At 38.1% G+C, this 18,217-nt stretch overlaps 1 protein-coding gene across 6 annotated transcripts in view; it reads right to left on the bottom strand.

Moving 5' to 3' along the window:
* The window catches only part of LUC7L3 (LUC7 like 3 pre-mRNA splicing factor), a 23,230-nt gene extending 5,027 nt beyond the window's left edge, over positions 1-18,203 (bottom strand). For 3 of the 6 annotated variants that reach the window (XM_081219537.1, XM_081219538.1, XM_081219539.1), the window contains exons 1-9: positions 17,966-18,203; positions 8,438-8,504; positions 5,472-5,511; positions 4,869-5,013; positions 4,443-4,517; positions 3,037-3,141; positions 1,938-2,099; positions 1,258-1,541; positions 580-740 (exon numbers count right to left, since the gene is read on the bottom strand). In XM_081219537.1, coding sequence (XP_081075663.1) covers positions 580-740; positions 1,258-1,541; positions 1,938-2,099; positions 3,037-3,141; positions 4,443-4,517; positions 4,869-5,013; positions 5,472-5,511; positions 8,438-8,504; positions 17,966-18,064 — 1,138 coding nt within the window. In that variant the 5' untranslated portion in view covers positions 18,065-18,203. Of the gene's footprint in view, positions 1-579; positions 741-1,257; positions 1,542-1,937; positions 2,100-3,036; positions 3,142-4,442; positions 4,518-4,868; positions 5,014-5,471; positions 5,512-7,281; positions 7,340-8,013; positions 8,192-8,437; positions 8,505-17,965 lie in introns of those variants that run through there. The other 3 variants (XM_081219541.1, XM_081219542.1, XM_081219540.1) reach the window with 3 other exon arrangements.
* Between the last annotated feature and the right edge of the window lie 14 nt (positions 18,204-18,217).

The raw sequence follows: 18,217 nt of genomic DNA, 5'->3' as shown, positions 1-18,217 counted from the left end.
GAAAATGTCCGTTAAGAGTGCACAGTGAACCAGCTACTGGAATGCCACGGAAAACCAAAGGAAAAAGTAGAGGGGAAAGAGCATGTTGCTTCAATAAAAAACACAGTAAGACACATGTAAGGCATTCAACTACTGCAAACTTAGAAGTACTGAGTTAAATGAATGCTGTACATGAGCACCAATGCAGTAATGTACATTTACTCTGCAAGACATATTATGGAACACTGCAGCAAGTACAAAAAAAAAAAAAAGTTGCCAATAACCAAGAATTCTACACCTTAATAAGCCTAAAAGGTAATGCAATACTTGGAAGAAACTAAATGATAAGCCTTCAAGTTATCAATTGAAGGATGTGACTTTAACATGTTCTACGAAAACACCAGGCCAACTGTCATTCTCACAAATCAGAGCAGGAGAGGGAAGAATAATGCTTGTCTCCTACTGAATGGTATTCATCGTAAGTGAAAGTGAGTATAGCTTGAAGTGGGACTCTGCCTGTGTCTGAAGAAAAGTGAGTCGGTGGGGAGACAAGAAAGTGAAAACACTCTCTTAATAAATTAAATTCTCATAAAAACTAACCTTTCTCCTTGGATTTTCTATCTTGTTCTCTGTCCCGACTTTTGCTCCTGTGCTTATATGACTTTCGATCTCGGCTCTTTGATCTTCTTCGATCCCGACTACGAGATCTATGCTTTCGTTCTGATCTATCATGGCTTCTGCTTCTTCGTCGATCTCTGCTTCTTAAATAATTTGAAACAAAACGAAAGCAACTTCAGCTGATATTACAGTGAGAAAAAACCTTGGAGAATTACGTACTGTTGAATAAATAACAAGATTAAAAGCAAAACTTACCCTTAAAGGCAAAAGAATAGAATCTACTATTAAAACATATTTACATTAGAAATCTTAAGAACTGAAAATTGAAAATCCTTCTAACTTCAATTTTTCAAATAGGTAGCCCTACCCAAAATAATTTATAATTTAAATGTCTTCTCAGAATCAATGAGAAGAGAAGCACTTAAAAGACCATCCAGTACACTGACTTCCTAATAAGACTGCATCAAACCTCCTTAGACTGCCTCAGAAATAGCAATGAAGTTGCCTCGAAGATGGACTCGTTCAGATTCAACTCTCATAATCCATCCTCACGCTTAATGAGACTAAAAAGGGTCAAGTACCAAGGAATATCACTAGTAATTACTACTGTTTATTGCACACTCACTATCTGTCTGGCACTGTTTCATGTGTTCAATATACCTGCTTCGCCTTCTTTCTCTACTTCGTGATCTTTTGTGGTCCCGAGACCTGCTGCATCTTCGGTCAGAAGTTCGGCTTGAGTGACGACTCCTTGATCGACTCCTCTTTCTTCTTTCTCTGTCTCGAGCCCTTTCTTTTTCTCTTTCTTCCTCTTCTCTTCGTCTTTTCCTCTCTCTTTCTTCCCTTTCTCTCTCCCTTTCTTTTTCTCTTTCTTCTCGTTCTTGTTTCTCCTTTTTTAAACGCTCATCACGATCAGGTTCTTCAGTTCTTTTTCTTAATTTTTCCTAAGGAAACAGAGTTTGATTTTTTTTTTTAGAACTATATAAAGACACTGTCAAACAATGGCTACCTAATGTGAAGCATTTTTAGACCAACTTATGGAATTTGATGCCCTAAAAGTGAAATGGAGAAATCTCAACACCGTGTATGTACACAAGATATTATTTGACGAAACCCTCAGGAATATTCTTTCTCCCAAATTCCTGGCAATACAGAGTAAAAAAAATAAAGTGCTTTGCTAATCTAACGAATAGCAAAACATTATAGGGATTATCACTACCTCAAATAACACAGTCAGCAAAAATATCAACGAGAGATTTGTATCTCTCTGTGATCAATTTTTAAGCACACTAAAATGAAGTACTAGCTATAGCTAAAATACATGTTTATAAGAAACGTACTTTTAACTCTTCTACAGTAGCTTTAATTTTGGCATAGCCCATGTGCTGTTTTCCCATCAAATGGTCATCCACCCGGGACTGGGCATCTCCCACTATCAGAAAGGCTCCACAGACTTCACAAACTTCCATTTGTTTTTCTTGGGCAGCAAAACTTTCAATTGTCTGAAATGATAAATCAGTTATTGTAAGAATATCTGAGGAAGACAGAACAAACAAATCCCCCCAAAAGTACTTAACATTTAGAATAGATTCTTAATTTTGTCAACTACTTTCCACTTCCCCAAAGCCATAATACTGAGCAGCAACTTTTAGAGAGAGGAAGCATGACGGCAGCAATCAACTTTCCACATCACCCAACAAGTACTGAGACCCCATCCCTCAACTCCAACAAAGAAAAAGCTACCTGTTTTAGTCTGAATTCATTTCTCGCTCGGTTCAACAGGTTAAGGATGTGGACTCCATATTAAAAATGTTTTTCAAAATCATTAAGGAATTGAACTCACTGAGTATAATCTGAACATATCCTTGTAATATTTGGGAACCAATGACCAATTATATTCTAGCATCAATATCCAAAACATGTATTTTGTATGTACAAATACATACACTGATACAAAATACATTGTATCAAAGACATATCAAATACATTGATACAAAAACATGTATCAATATCCAAACATTATATTCTCTAACTGAAAGTTAAGAAAGTAGAAGGTATTATTAAGAATATACCAATTCTGTACTAAGGTAAATACAAACTGAGTAATTTGTTCTAACAAAAAATAAATAAAACCCAGGCCCAAATGAATACTTATGTAGATCATAAGGCACAGGTTGACAAGCCGGCGGCTAGAGGTCTGTTTTTGTAAAGTTTTACTGGAACAAAGCCACATCCAATTGTTTATATATTGTTTAAAGCTGCTTCTGTAATATAAGAGCCTTCATATTACAAATCTTGTGACCTGCAAACCTAAAATATTTACTACGTGGCCCTTTAAAATAAAGCTTGCTGACATTAGAAAACTGTTCTCAAATCGGAATAGATCCTAGTAATTCACAGTGAACAGCCTGGGTAAATCAAAATGAGGTTGCTACTCACCGAAGTTGTGGACCTAAGCAATTCTCTCTCTTCTTTTAACTGTTCAACTAATTTCATCATTCCCTGGGCTTCTTCTACTTTTCCTTCAGATCCTAATTCTTCAATCTAAGGGGAATTTAAAAAGCAGTCAGGATATCTTTCTAACCACACTATCCAAGTATTTTTCTTTTTACCCCAAGCTTCATTAGCAGTTAGCGGTTGCTTTGGGTCTTTTTGTTTGGTTTTGTTTAGTGAAGCCTGCATTAATTATGAACACTTGACAGAACATAAACAGCAAATTTCTAAGGTGCACAATTTCATAAGGTTTGACTCCCATGAAATCAACACCATCTAGATAATAAACATATCCATCACCCCAGAAGGTTTCCTCCTGCCTCTTCTTGTATCTCCTCCCAAAGCCACCACTGATCTACTTTATGTCGCTATAGATTAGTTTGCATTTTCTAGAATTTTATTGAAATGGAACCATGCACTTTTATTTCATTCTGTAGGGCTCTGGCCTCTTTCACTCAACCTAATTATCTTAAGATTCATCCACACTGTTACATGTAGTTATTTCCTTTTTATTACTGAATAGTGTATCACACTGTATAGATCAGGGATCCCCAACCCCTGGACCAATAGCGGTCCGTGGTCTATTAGGAACTTGACCACACAGCAGGAGGTGAGCGGCAGGCAAGCGAGCAAAGCTTCATCTGTATTTACAGCTGCTTCCCTATCGCCGACATTACCACCTGAGCTCCTCCTCCTGTCAGCATTATGGTGAGCTGTATGATTATTTCATTATATATTACAATGTAACAGTAATAGAAATAAACTGCACGATAAATGTAATGAGCTTGAATCATCCCAAAACCATCCCCCCACCCCCATCTGTGGAAAAACTGTCTTCCATGAAACCGGTCCCTGGTGCCAAAAAGGTTGGGGACTGCTGGTATAGATACATCACACTTTTTTATCCATTAACCTACTGACACATACATGAGTTCTTTCCAGGTTTGTCTGGGGTGTTATTTGCCTATTATGAATAAAGCCACTATAAACACTGGTATACAACTCTTTGTGTAAACATACGCTTTCATCTCCCTAGCAGTGGAATGGCTCGTGGTGCCTCTTTTAACTTTTTAAGAGAGAAACTTTTTTCCAAAGTGGCTGCACCATTTTACATACCCCAACAGTGTAAGGTAGTCTGTTTGCCCAGCTCTCCACTAACACTTGATATGGTCGGTCTTTTTAATTTTAGCAATTCTAATAGGTGTTCAAAAAGCATCTCACTGTAGACCTGTATTTCCCTAATGTCTAATGACATCGAGCAACTTTACATGTATTTATTTGCCATCCTTATAACTTCTTTGGTTAAGTGTCTACTCCAAGTATTTTCTGACATTAATGCACACAATTCTCACCTGCTGCAGGAGTACATCGATTTTATCTGTTAGAACCTGAATTTTTTCTTCATTTTTGCCTGTTGGACCAGCTGCCTAATGAAGACAACAGAATGTATTATCAACAACTAAAATACAGAGATAGACATTCAAACTCTCACATACCATACCTAATATTTTAATAACTGAAATGCTGAATCACAAGGATAGTAACTCAATTACCTCAATTTTTGTTAATCAGCTGCATATTTTGTCAGTTATTGATATCTAAGATCAAAACCTTATGATCAGCAAAATCAATATTACATTTACTAATAAAAACTGAAAATTTTAAAAGAATACAAAGTAATGAATGAACCTGAACACAAGTTTCAACACTAGGGAAGTCTCTGGGTTTCCAGAGAACAAGGACACTTTACAAAGACTGTAAACTAATTTCATACTCACCCCAGATGACTGCTGGTTTTGAGATAATGCCAAACGAGCATGGCCTCGTCTAATTCTACGTTCTACTTCTGCAAGTAAGCTCTGTAAGTATCGCAGAAAATCTCTCTCATAGCCAACTTTCATAAAGCGAGAACTCTTCTCATACCTAATGAAAATGAAAATAAACAAGCACTGCTTTCCTTCCAAATCATATTCTATCTTAACTAATCTCATGGACTACTACTGCATTTAGACTGAAGGTGTAGGGAATTCCCTGGCGGTCCAGTGTTAGGACTCTGTGCTTTCACTGCTGAGGGCCCGGGTTCAACCCCTGGTCAGGGAACTAAGATCCTGCAAGCCGTAAGGAGCCACCAAAAAATAATAATAAAAGAAAAAAAAAATGTGATATAGAAAAAAATGCTTAGGCTTATTCTTGGCATACAGTATGTACTCCTACGGTGATACTACATAAAGCTGCATCACTTTCTACCACCCCCAACTAAGGAACAGGACCTCTGTCCGACATTCATTTTACACAAATTTCAATTATTTCTTCAATCCTTGTCCCCTTTAAACCAAATAATGATGGGGGGTGGGGGGATGACCCCCCAAAAGGTAACTTACTGTTTTCGCAGATTTTCATCATGAATTTTTTCACAAGGCCCTGAAAGAACAAGAAATATGAAGGTATAAATTATTGAAGTTAACTTTTCTCTTGCTAAAACAAAAGTTCTTTTTTAAAAAAGGAAAGAAGATCCATTTAATCACTGAGTAGTCTGTAGACACCTAAATTAAGCCTCTACTGAAGCATGAAGCAACATACCCAAGTAAGCACATGAAAAGTGTTCTCCTTAGTCTTCAAGATGAGTGTAACGCAGAACTACGTAAGAGAAGAAAAGAGAGGGAGGGGGAGGAAAGAGAAAACTGTCCCTTACTGCCACCAAGAAGAAAGCTGGGATGAGGGCAGACCACTGGTCTGAACCACCAGCGACATTGTATTAATTTCGAGTCTCTGTGAATAGTACAAGACTAGCACCCTAGTCCTACCCCTTACCATCTCCAAAAGGCAACCAATTTTGACCCTTTTAGTTGTATCTTCTGGAATTTACCTCCATATTTCTAAATTTTATGCTTATTTTGCTTTTTCTTGGTTTATCTTAGGCATCAAAAATTTAGGTTAAATAAACATTCAGTGCTTATATTTTGATTATGCAAGTCCTACACTGACTGCTGAGTCAAACAAAAGGTGCATTATAATGACACTTCTGATAAACTTACTAGAACTCTTCCTTTTGTTTAGTCTTTTCTATGTCTCTATTTCCAAATTCATCTCAAACACTTTAACTCAGCTATAAGAAACTATCTCAATATCAGTCTCCCTCAAGATTCAAAATACCTCAGATAATCAAGCAGCTTTATTTTCTTCCATGAGCTTTCTGTCCTGCTTCAGCCTGGGCTGCTTTTTTTCTAAGCTCATTAATAGAGTTGTCATCCTTAGAAATTCCTTTTCTGGTCTGTACTGAAGCTCACTGGATCTCTTATTTCTCTCCTTCTTGGTTTATGCCCATGAGTTTCCAGAGAAAAGGTGGTAGATAACTTTGTTGAAACCATGCATGTCTGAAAATGTCCTTTATTTTCCACCCTCACATTTTCCTGTTTGGCTATATAGCTAACCTAAGTAAAAACATTTTTTCATTCAGAATCCTGAGGGTGTTTCTGCAGTGTCTTCAACTTCCAGTGTCATCCTGACAAATCTGAGGCCATCCTGATTGATAATCCTATGTGCCCCACCCTCACCCCTGGTGTTCTGGAATTTCCAAATGGTGTGGATCTTTTTTCATTTGTTGTACCGAGCTCTTGAAGGACTCACTCAATCTAAAGGGTAAAGTCCTTTAGTAATGCAATATTAAAATTTCTTCCCTTCTGTTTTCTCTATCTAGAACTCTTAATTAGCTATTAGAGGACTGGACTGATATAATTTTTTCAAATTTTAATTTTTTATCAACGTTCCACACATTTATTTTATCCTCAAAACTTTCCCGATTTTATTTCAGATTTCTCTAGTTCTAATTTCTAAGAACTCTTCTTAGTTTTTCAAAACTTCCCTTTTTATACAGCATCCTATTCCTCCTGATATGTTCTCTTATTTCTCTGAGGATACTAAATTTGTTATGGCTTAAAATTTTTTTTCTTCTGTTTCCCCCCATTATCCACCATATTCCACTAAATTCTTTTTTTCTGTTGGTTTTGGTTAATCTTTTGTGTTTGAAGGTTTTCTTCAAATGTCTGACTGGTATTCCTTGGCTGGCAAAACACTTCCAAAATCTGACTCGAAGTTGGGATGCTCAGGCAGGGTTTGTCAACTAACGGGCTTTACCATACGAAAATCTGGGCAGCAAGACTTTCTTTTAGGAGATTCCCCAAGGGTCAGTACCTGTAGATCACTTCTCTGGAACTGTTCACTTTCTCTAAAGAATCCTCTTCTCTTCTGCCTGGGGAAAAAACATCTGGCTGTATCCTTCTAGGAACAGGGCAGAGGAGGGGAATGGGAAAACCTCACTATTGAGAATACAGACTCATTTAATCTCTTATAGTCTCATCTTTGTTCATTACTGCCCTGCCCTGTATCTCTACTCCCAGTATCTAGATACATCCAGCCCTAATGTGCTCTTAATGTTTTAGGGCAAGCTGTTAATGTTTCTAGAATGATACTAGTTATGTACCATCCTTGGGAGAAAAAAATGATGCAATTTTTTTTTTTTTTGCATTTTGTGGTTCAAATGAACTAGAGTCTCTTTACCCCAATTTCTTCAGAACATAACCCCCTGGGGTCTCCTGGGCTGTAAGGGTGGGAGACAGAATCACCAGATGCACAGCTCTGACCACACAGACTAGTGGTTCTCAACAAGGGGCAGTTTTGCCCCCAGGGGTATCTGGCAATGCCTGGAGGCATTTCTGGTTGTCACAATTGGGAGATGTTACTGGCATCTACTGGGTACAGGCCAAGGATGCTACTAAACATCCTACAATCCACAGGACAGCCCCTCCCACCCCCGCAAACACAGAATTTTCCAGGTAAAACTGTCAAATGTCAAGGTTGAGAAACCCTGAACTAGTCTAATCTCTGGTTTTCAGCCCCATGATTCAACTCTGCCTTCTATGGTACCTGATGCCTCCAAATCCTGAGCCTGTCCAGGGTTCTGCTGATCAAACTCTTTCTTCTGTTTAATATCCCCTTCTGCAGGCTTTTAGGGTACAGGTTTCTCTGCTATTCTTCCATCCACTTGTCATCTTCCAAAAATGTGCTGACATCTCTAATGTTATCTCGACTCTTCCATTTACACCTTTTTTGTTTTTAAATTTTCATTTTAGTGGAGGGGTTTCAGGAGGGAGTGGAAATAGATATGTATATTCAATTAAGCCACCATGTTTAATTAGACTGACATTTATTAATACATTCAAAAAACTAAGCCAGAAAAGAAATTACTTTATCAACAAACCTTTAAGAGGAAACTTCTTTTCAAAATTATAAAGTATCAGTTTCTCTTTAATCATAAGTTCGAAAAAAGTTACACAGAACATTTACTTACCAAGATCAGAACGAGTGTTTGTGAACAATTCCGCAGGACAAAAACCACAGAGATAATATTTACAAACCTAGTGAAGAAAAACAAAGGTAATTTAACTTTTTGAAATTGTTCGGTTTTAGAACTATACCAGAAAAGGGTGCCAAATAACTATTTTCTCATTTCGTGATCTTCATCTTTCAACCAAGTAAGTTTAAGAATAATTTCATTTGTTAAGCCATTTAGTTAGGTAAATTAATGACTTTCAGACTCCTGGATTCCAGTACAAGAAATGCAGGACTGACAGTTACCAGCATTTTCTACTTCTATAATTACTTCCTATTTCTATTACAGTATTAGAAATCACTGCCCTACTCCTGAGCAACAAAAAATATTGGATAAAGACATCCAGAAAAAAGATAACTTTTTATTCTTATTTAAAAACACACATTGTTCTTATTGTTCTAACTTTTTTTTTTTTTTTTTTTTTTTTGCGGTAGGCGGGCCTCTCACTGTTGTGGCCTCTCCCCTTGCAGAGCACAGGCTCCGGATGCGCAGGCTCAGCAGCCATGGCTCACGGGCCTAGCCACTCTGCGGCATGTGGGATCTTCCCAGACCGGGGCACGAACCCGTGTCCCCTGCATCGGCAGGCGGACTCTCAACCACTGCGCCACCAGGGAAGCCCTGTTCTAACTTTGTTAAAGACTAGAACCAATTTATGGACTAAGATTTGGAAATCACTGCCTAAATTCCAAATAACACTTATTTAAAGCAATCTGGTTCAGTATTTTCACTTAAAGAGATCCTGTAACAGGCCCTAAGGTGTAGTGGATATTTTCACACATGCCAGCACTTTACTGAGTGATTTCTATGGTATGAGGAAGAATTATTAACATAAAACCGACTTTTAATTCTCTCTCATTGGTACTTTTGTAACTCCTTCAGATATATTCCAAGACTGCTCTATCCTATGTTTAATTCTATAACACTGCAAACCAAAACCTGTTAAGCAAAATTCCAAAATATCTCCCTTCATATAACACTTCATTGTTACGGGGTAAATTTTCAATGTACAACTATAACGTATGATAGAAAAGGTCTGCTAAATTTAAGATTGAATGAGTTTTTTCGAGACACTTAGAACTGGATGTTAAATCTGAAATAGATTGTTTTTTGCTTCAAAGGTCAATTGTTTTATACTTGTCTGAAGCAATGTGGTTCCATAAGCTGTGTCCAGAAGAACTAAGGTCTTATAAAGAAAGGTCTCATAAAGAACAATGAGATTCAAAAATCATGTCTAAACAGATTTAGTTTTATATCAATATTATCCTGTTATATGTAGCCATATGTCATAGTATCTTTGTACCATTTTCTTCTCTTTAGAAGTTCTAACACTCGATTTTAAATTATTAAAAAGGCTCTGTATGAACACAAATAACATGTTGGCGAGGATGTGGAGAAAGGGGAACCCTTGTACACTGTTGGTAGGAATGTAAATTGGTGCAGCCACTGTGGAAAAACCATATGTAAGTTCCTCAAAAAATAAAAATAGAACTACTATATATGATCCAACAATTCCACTCCAGGGTATATATCCAAAGAAAACGAAAACACTAATCCAAAATGATACATGCACCCCAATGTTCACAGCAGCATTATTTACAATAGCCAAGATATGGAAGCATCCTAAGTGTCCATCAACACATGAATGGAGAAAGAAAATGTGATATATATAAACAATGGAACACTAATCAGCCATGAAAATGAATGAAAATTTGCCATTTGCAACAACAAAGATGGACTTGGAGGGGATTATACTTAGTGAAATAAGCCAGACAGAGAAAGACAAATACTGCATGCATTTGTGGAATCTTAAAAAAAAAAAAAAAAAAAAAACGCAAATTAGTGAATATAATAACAACAAAATAAAACAGACTCTGTGATATAGAGAACAAACAAATGGGGAGAGGGAAGAGGGAGGGGCAAAATAGAGGTAGTGTATTAAGAGGTACAGACTATGATGTATAAAATAAATAAGCCACAAAGATATACTGTACAGCACAGGGAATATAGCCAATATTTTACAGTAACTGTAAATGGAGTAAAATCTTTAAAAATTGTAAATCACTATGTTGTACACCCAAAACTTATATAATATTGTAAGTCAACTATACCTGAATTTTAAGAGGACTCTATACATGCAAATGGTTAATGTTTTAAAATGCTATATACTTTTCTAATTATTAAAAAGTCTGATTTGTTAAATTTTGCATCCACTTTAAGTGTATCAGCAAAATACCAATGCCAACATTCAGTTTAAGAATCTCTTTCAGGGGACTTCCCTGGTGGCACAGTGGTTAAGATTCCGTGCTCCCAATGCAGGGAGTCAGGTTCGATCCCTGGTCAGGGAACTAGATCCCGCATGCATGCTGCAACTAAGAGTTTGCATGCCACAACTAAGGAGCAGGCGAGCCACAACTAAGGAGCCTGTGAGCCGCAACTAAGACCTGGCGCAACCAAACAATTAACTAATTTAAAAAAAAAAAAAAGAATCTCTTTCATTTGGGGGAAGGACAGAGACAAAGAGGGTATGCTACTTATCTTTCAGACTATTAACCTTGGTTCCAAGGGCCCAAAAATTATTTAACAAATTCCCCACAATTTTAATAGTTATATGAAATAGGTTAATAATAGTTATTACCAGCATTTACCATTATTTATAGCTACAAATTACATGGTTTTAATTATATTATTAAATTATATTATTTAATTTTAAAACTAAACTTGGCATTCAGCCCTCATAAGTATGAAAGTTTACTATTATTACTATCACTATGCATTTTGCTTTCAAGTACATATGAAAATATAAGACTACTGTTCATTAAAACAAAAGGAATAAACATCTCTATGGTCCCTCCTGACTCTTAAATATAACCAAATACAAACTTGAGTATTTCTAGGAAGGAAATCTTTTTGGAAGTATTTCCAATAGTACTTATTGAATCTTAGTTTTAATAACATTTATCACCAAAATCAAACTGACCTGGATCTGAACTGGGATTTCCCACATACCGTATGACTTAAATTATCTGTAAAAGTGGGGATGACTACTAACTTCAAGGTTTGTCATAAAATGAGAAATAAATTCTGGTTTTTAAAACTAAAATACCTGATGTTCAGAGCTATTTAAAGTTTTATTCTTAGGACTTCCCTGGTGGCACAGTGGTTAAGAATCTGCCTGCCAATGCAGGGTACATGGGTTCCATCCCTGGTCCACAAAGATCCCACATACCGCGGAGCAACTAAGCCCATGCGCCACAACGACTGAGCCTGCGCTCTAGAACCCGTGAGCCACAACTACTGAGCCTGCGCGCCACAACTACTGAAGGCTGCACGCCTAGAGCCCGTGCTCCGCAACAAGAAGCCACTGCAATGAGAAGCCCGTGCACCACAACGAAGAGTAGCCCCCCCTCGCCACAACTAGAGAAAGCCCACGCACAGCAACGAAGACCCAACACAGCCAAAAATAATAAACAAATAAAATAAATAAAGTTTTATTCTAAACTCTAAGCCTTATTTACATAAATAGTTTTCCAAAATATAGTACATTCTAAGTGGTCAAAACGCTAAGTCTAAATATACTATGTCAGTTTTCCAATAATATACGTGAGTGAACACACTTATATCTAGTAAGTACTGCATGGAATTTTAATTTTAAATGGCATTTAATTTTAAAAAGTAGAAAATGGCACTTCAACAATCATTTAACACTATGTGCTAAAAGCAATGCTTGAAGTATCAATACAAGACCATGTTAAGACTCACTCCTCAAGAAGCTCGGTTTAGTAGTGACAGACACAAAAACTAAAATGTACATGCATCACTAGAACAGACGGGAATTTAGTCAGGAATGTCAAGTGGTGAAGCTTGAACTGGTTAAGTTCAGAAGTGGAATGGCAAGACATTCTAGGCATAAGGAAACATGAACAGACATAGCAGAGTATGAAATAGGCACGTTGAAATAGGTATGCTTGGAGAGGCAACATACTGCAGAGTTTGAATCGTGGCTGCCACTTTTCAACTGTGAAAAACTACAGGCTGTACCTCTGCCTCGTGTCCTCAATACAAAAAAGGAGACAATAAGTATTTCACAGTGGGATTGTACAATTTAAACTCTCCATTTACTGAATTGGGAGAAATGGTCAAATAAGTCTGTTTTTTTAAATACTACCCATTACTTTTTAAAATATGTCTTTAGGTACTATGTAGATCAAATAAGGCATGCCAGCAGGTCTACCTATAATTTAGTCTAATCACTCCATCGGAGATGAGAAACTGAGATCAACCACATGACCTGCCCTGAAGGCATCTAGCTACTTACAAAATAGAGATCAAAACCTATTTTCCTAATTCTTTTGTGTGCTCTTTCCATTCTCCAATTCTCCTTAAGATACTGTTGTAAAGAAACGGAACATCAACACATTTGTTATTCTACCCAATAAACTCTAGCTACTTAGACTGCTTCTTTTAACCCTTCCCAGGGATTGAGGATGTTTAACTAAAAATATTAATAGTCTTTGACTCAGCAAGTCTTTACTAAATGTCCATCACGGACCTAGCAGTCTGATAACCAAAGGTGGCAAGGGGGAGCAGAATTCTCATAACATAATTGTGATTCTCTTGATAAATTAAGGTAACACTAAAGACCAGAAGAGTTCAATCTCAACAGCATACTTTTCACTACCACTTAAAAGAATGCAGATACAACCAATCTTAGGAATTTGACTAGGAAATTTTAATTCCAAGTTTCCATCACATGAAACAAAGTCAAACTGTCAAAAATTAAAACAATATCTGAAAATAAAATTCAAGTTAAAAAAAAATAAAAATCTGGCATTAGATACTCTGTTGGGAAAAGGAACACTCCAAACATTACTAGAGCTGTGGGACAATTTCGCAGCATCCATTAAAATGACTAAGTAAAATATGCATTTAACTTAGTCATTATCTTTCTAGGAACCTATCCTACAAATGATTCAGCTACATGTACGAGAACGTTCATTGCGAATTGGTTGGTAATGGTGAAAGAATTTGACATAGTCTACATATCCACCAGGAAATAGTTAAACTAAGGTAGATTTTTTTTCAATTTTTGGTTGTGTCGGGTCTTCGTTGCTTAACGCGGGCTTTCTCTAGTTGCGGCGAGTGGGGGCTACTCTTAGTTGTGGTGCGCGGGCTTCTCATTGTGGTGGCTTCTCGTTGCAGAGCACGGGCTATAGTCTCGCAGGCTTCAGTAGTTGCAACACGTGGGCTCAGTTGTTGTGGCACACGGGCTCTAGAGCACAGGCTCAGTAGTTGGGGCACACGGGCTTAGTTGCTCCGCGGCATGTGGGATCTTCCCAGACCAGGGCTCGAACCCGTGTCCCCTGCATTGGCAGGCAGATTCTTCCTTTCGCTACCAGGGAAGCGCTAAGGGAGATTTACATATACCAACGAGGAAAGATTCCACAGTATAAGTGAAAGTTGTTAAGTATATATTATAACTTATATAACATTACTATATGACAACTTTCACTTATATATCTGTGTCTGTAAATTACTAGGAAAGATCTGGAAACATACATACAAATTTTTAAGCTTTTCCAGGGGAATGTGGCAATAGGAAGGGGAGACAAGGTCAGACTTTCGCTGTTTATTTCTAATTTTAATCTTTTATAGTAAAGCAAGTTTACTTTTGTAAAAAGTCATTTTAACAACTCTAAATCAGAGGGGACATAATAGTAAAATCAATTCCTAACATAGTAATTAGTCATGGTTCACTCTTTTTTATTGCCTACACAATTTCTTGTAAAAAATCAATTTTCCACAGCAGCTGAGATAGTAAACATCTCTCTCCCACTAAGAAGCCTTCAATTATTTCCCAATGTCAAAAAAAAAGAAAAAAAATTTATTTCCCAATGTCATTTAGTCCCAACTTTTAACAAGGCTTATAAAAAACATTCAAAACGAGGTTCCTGCTCATCTGTCTACACACCTCCTCCCCCAACAATAAAAACAAGGGCTTCAGCTCTAATACTACTCACAATTTGTGAAGATTTTAGAAAAGAACATTTAATTCCCTTCATAAATTATTAAGCCTTCATTGAAAAGAGGGCACACTTGAATTTGATAAATTATGAACAAAGTCTCATTTTACATATTATTAGAATCAGAGTTAAGTCAACACTTAATTTCACTTTTGGGTTGAGATCTACAATACAAAATCCTCAATTTGAACTACAAAGTTCCTTTTATATATAGAATAATAAAAGCTCCAGACCAAACTTTACAATTCCCTACAATCTCAACTGTTCAGATGATCCAGAAGGCTACCAACGCCTTCTCTATCAAACACTGAAATCTTTGCATGTGAACACTAACCAAAAGGTGCTCACACTAGGCAGTTAAAATCATATGCTTTCCTCATTACCCTGGTTGTTTAGGATTAAGAAAGCAAACTGCTTAATGCAAAAATACTAACCTCAAGGAAATGTAAAATATTAATCAATGAGGGAGGAGGGTGTGTCAATGAATCCTTGTAACAGTATTAAAGCTGATTTGACTTGAGTTGAAAACTACTTTAGTTGAACACTACTTTCTCTCAGATCCAAAGGTAACAATCTACAATAGTTGGAAAGGCCTGGAAAGTAAAGCACTTTCCCTGATAGTGGTTACATACATACATCTTTACAAATAAGTGAAAGGTCAGTAATTTGCATCACAGAAGCATCCTTCACTTAAAAATGAGTTTCCCCCATGTGCTTCTAGCTCACAATTAAAAACCTAGTATTGGGCTTCCCTAGTGGCACAGTGGTTAAGAATCCGCCTGCCAATGCAGGGAACACGGGTTCGATCCCTGGCCTGGTAAGATCCCACATGCCGCAGAGCAACTAAGCCCGTGCACCACAACTACTGAGCCTGCGAGCCACAACTACTGAGCCCGAGTGACACTACTGAGCCGAAGTGCCACAACTATTGAAGCCTGCGCACGTAGAGCCCATGCTCCGCAACCAGCGAAGCCACGACAATGAGAAGCCGGTGCACTGCAACGAAGAGTAGCCCCCGTTCGCTGCAACTAGAGAAAGCCCGCGCACAGCAACGAAGGCCCAACACAGCCAAAAATAAAAACAAATAATTTATTAAAACAAACAAAAAACCTAGTATTGACACTAAGGAGGTGGGTCAGGAAGCAGTAGTTCACAAGCTTTAGATGCATAAAGATGCCGTTTTAAAAAATGCAGATTTCTAGGGCCTTCATGTAGACCTATCAGAACGGGGGGGGGGCGCCTGAGAAGTACAGATATCTGCATTTCAAACAAATTCCACAGATCAGTCTGATGCAGACATCTAGGAATTGTTTAACACTAAGGTAAAGCTTCCATTTCATTGTTAAACAAAAGGACCCCACCCAGCTGAAATGGCTTTCTGCATCCAGTGCAAGTGTGGCAAAGAAAAATTTCCAGATAGAACAGGAATGCAAAAATATTTGGGGGAGTTCCCTGGTGGTCCAGTGGTTAGGACTCCACGCTTTCGCTGACTAGGGCTTGCGTTTGATCCCTGGTCAGGGACTAAGATCCCACAAGCCTCGAGGCGTGGCCAAAAAAATAAAAAAATAAAAAATTGAAATATCAGGTTACAGTGATGGTGAAACCCTTACAGTACATACTGAGGCTGTCCATTCCTCCAGGATTTTAGCACTAACAGCCAACAACATACGCAAATGACCTGGAAGTGATGCCACGAGCTTCCCCAGCTTTATAAAACTCTATAGTAATTCCTGCTTATTTAGAAGAGGCCATACACGCTGGTCTACACCAACCTTTCCTTGCAGACAAGAATCTGAAACACCAGCAATTGACTTTTTCAAATCCCTGAATCTAGAGTGAAGTGCAATTTGTCATTAAAGGCATAAAATATTTTAACAGCACCCAAAGTTTAAATCAGTGAGAAGCACTAAAAGGGAAAAAAAACCCTGAAAGGAAAACAGATTTCTTGAACTAAGATGACATAAAACTTAAGTTGCTTTTCTGACAGCCTCATTACTTATGTTATAAACCCAGCACATGTAATGGAATATGACAATAAAATACCACCAGGAAAAAAAGTTTCTCCACAACACTTGTTCAAAACCAATAGGCAGAGAGACACAGGCTGCTCCAGTTGATGAGCAGGCAATCAAAAGGAATTTTCTCTCTGTAATTCAAAATAGATAAATGTCCTATTTGCCCATCAAGTGAATCATAATGTTCATTTTTTTTCTTTTTGCAAAGCTTAGATTATTGAGTGAAGTGGTAAAAGAAAAAGTTACTTCACTGTGACAAAGAAATGCCTAGAAAAGAAAGAATCAAGGCAAAAAACACAGTTACTCTATGAATTCTACCACAACACTTCATACTACTGTGGAATCAGGCAGCGCCCACTTTAGTCAAACGCTTATTTTTTAAGGTACTGAAAGGGCTCGTCTAGCACCAACTTCTTTTCCCGCACTGCAAAAGAGAAATTTTATTCTGACCAAAGCCTATGATTAAAATGAGTAAGCAACTTTAAAAAAAAAAGGGCATATTTGTTTATTCCTTCATATTTTGATTAGTAACTGCCTTTAAATTATCTTGTTTGATTACAACCGCGTGTAAAATTAAATTCTACACCTATTCTTCAGGTAAGACCTAAAATAAACGTTACACACTGCGTTCAAAACACTAGATAACCATCAGGGTATCTGCAGAGAGCCAGTTTCATAGAACTGTGGAAAGTGAACAAGACCACAAAGATTAGGTTTAGTATCGCCATTTAACTTGCCAAAAGACCTTGGGTGAGCCTCTCAACTCTCATCTGTGAAACTGGGTTTATAATTATTTACCCTTACAGGGTTAAGAGAATCAAATAAATGAGTTTCATGTGAAGAAAATGCCTTGACAATTATCTACATGAATGGCTTACTAGACCGTACTGCTATCAAACAATCTTTGTAAATCACGGTAAACCCTACCAAGTTATGACCTCTTTTAAAATTTTATTTCCCCATATAAGCGTCGAAACTGAACCATTACTGAAATAATACACTGTCACGATTTTTACCACTAATGCTGGCCAGAAATTTCAGTCTAAATACGTCGCTCAGCCCAAATAACGGTAGAATCTGCTCTTTCCCGTATTTCACAATGAAGTGAAAACTCCACAGCCTATAGATGTAAAAAATAAATAAATAAATAAATAAAAATGTCTTCCTTTCCCGCCTTTCCCTGCCTGATTAAGGTGCTTTTCAATTCTGCCAAGGGTCTTTTTGACTTCCTTGATACTTAAACAACAACAATAAATCATCCCTTATCCTAGTATCCAGGAGGACTCCTCCCTCCCGGGCTACCCTCCCGGCTCCCTCCGGCCACGGGGTCAGACACTTGACCCCGGGGCGGCCCGGGCCCCAAACCGCGCCGCGGCCCCGGCGGGCCCCAGTCCGCTCCACTCCCCTCCCCCACGGGACCCGGGCACAGGCCCAAGGCCCGCGGGACTTACGCTCTCGTGGTCCCACCGCACGTTGCTGCGCTTCTCATCCGGGGCGAGGTTTCGGTCCCGGCCCATTAACTCATCCAACAATTGCGCGGCCGAAATCATGGTGCTTTCCTCGGGCGACTGCTCCCCCCAGCCCTGGCACCCACCAAAGAAAACGCCGGCGACACAGTCGCCAAGCTCTCCGGCCCGCTCCCGGCCTAAAAGCCTCCGCTAAACAGGAGCCGATAAGACAAAATGGCCGCCGCGCGGACGCCT

Source organism: Mesoplodon bidens (genome assembly GCF_964165515.1).
Source record: "Mesoplodon bidens genome assembly, chromosome: 19".
In the NCBI taxonomy this organism is placed as follows: domain Eukaryota; kingdom Metazoa; phylum Chordata; class Mammalia; order Artiodactyla; family Ziphiidae; genus Mesoplodon; species Mesoplodon bidens.
The sequence above is the reverse complement of the archived record's forward strand: the minus strand, read 5'-3'. Positions and strand labels throughout refer to the sequence as shown.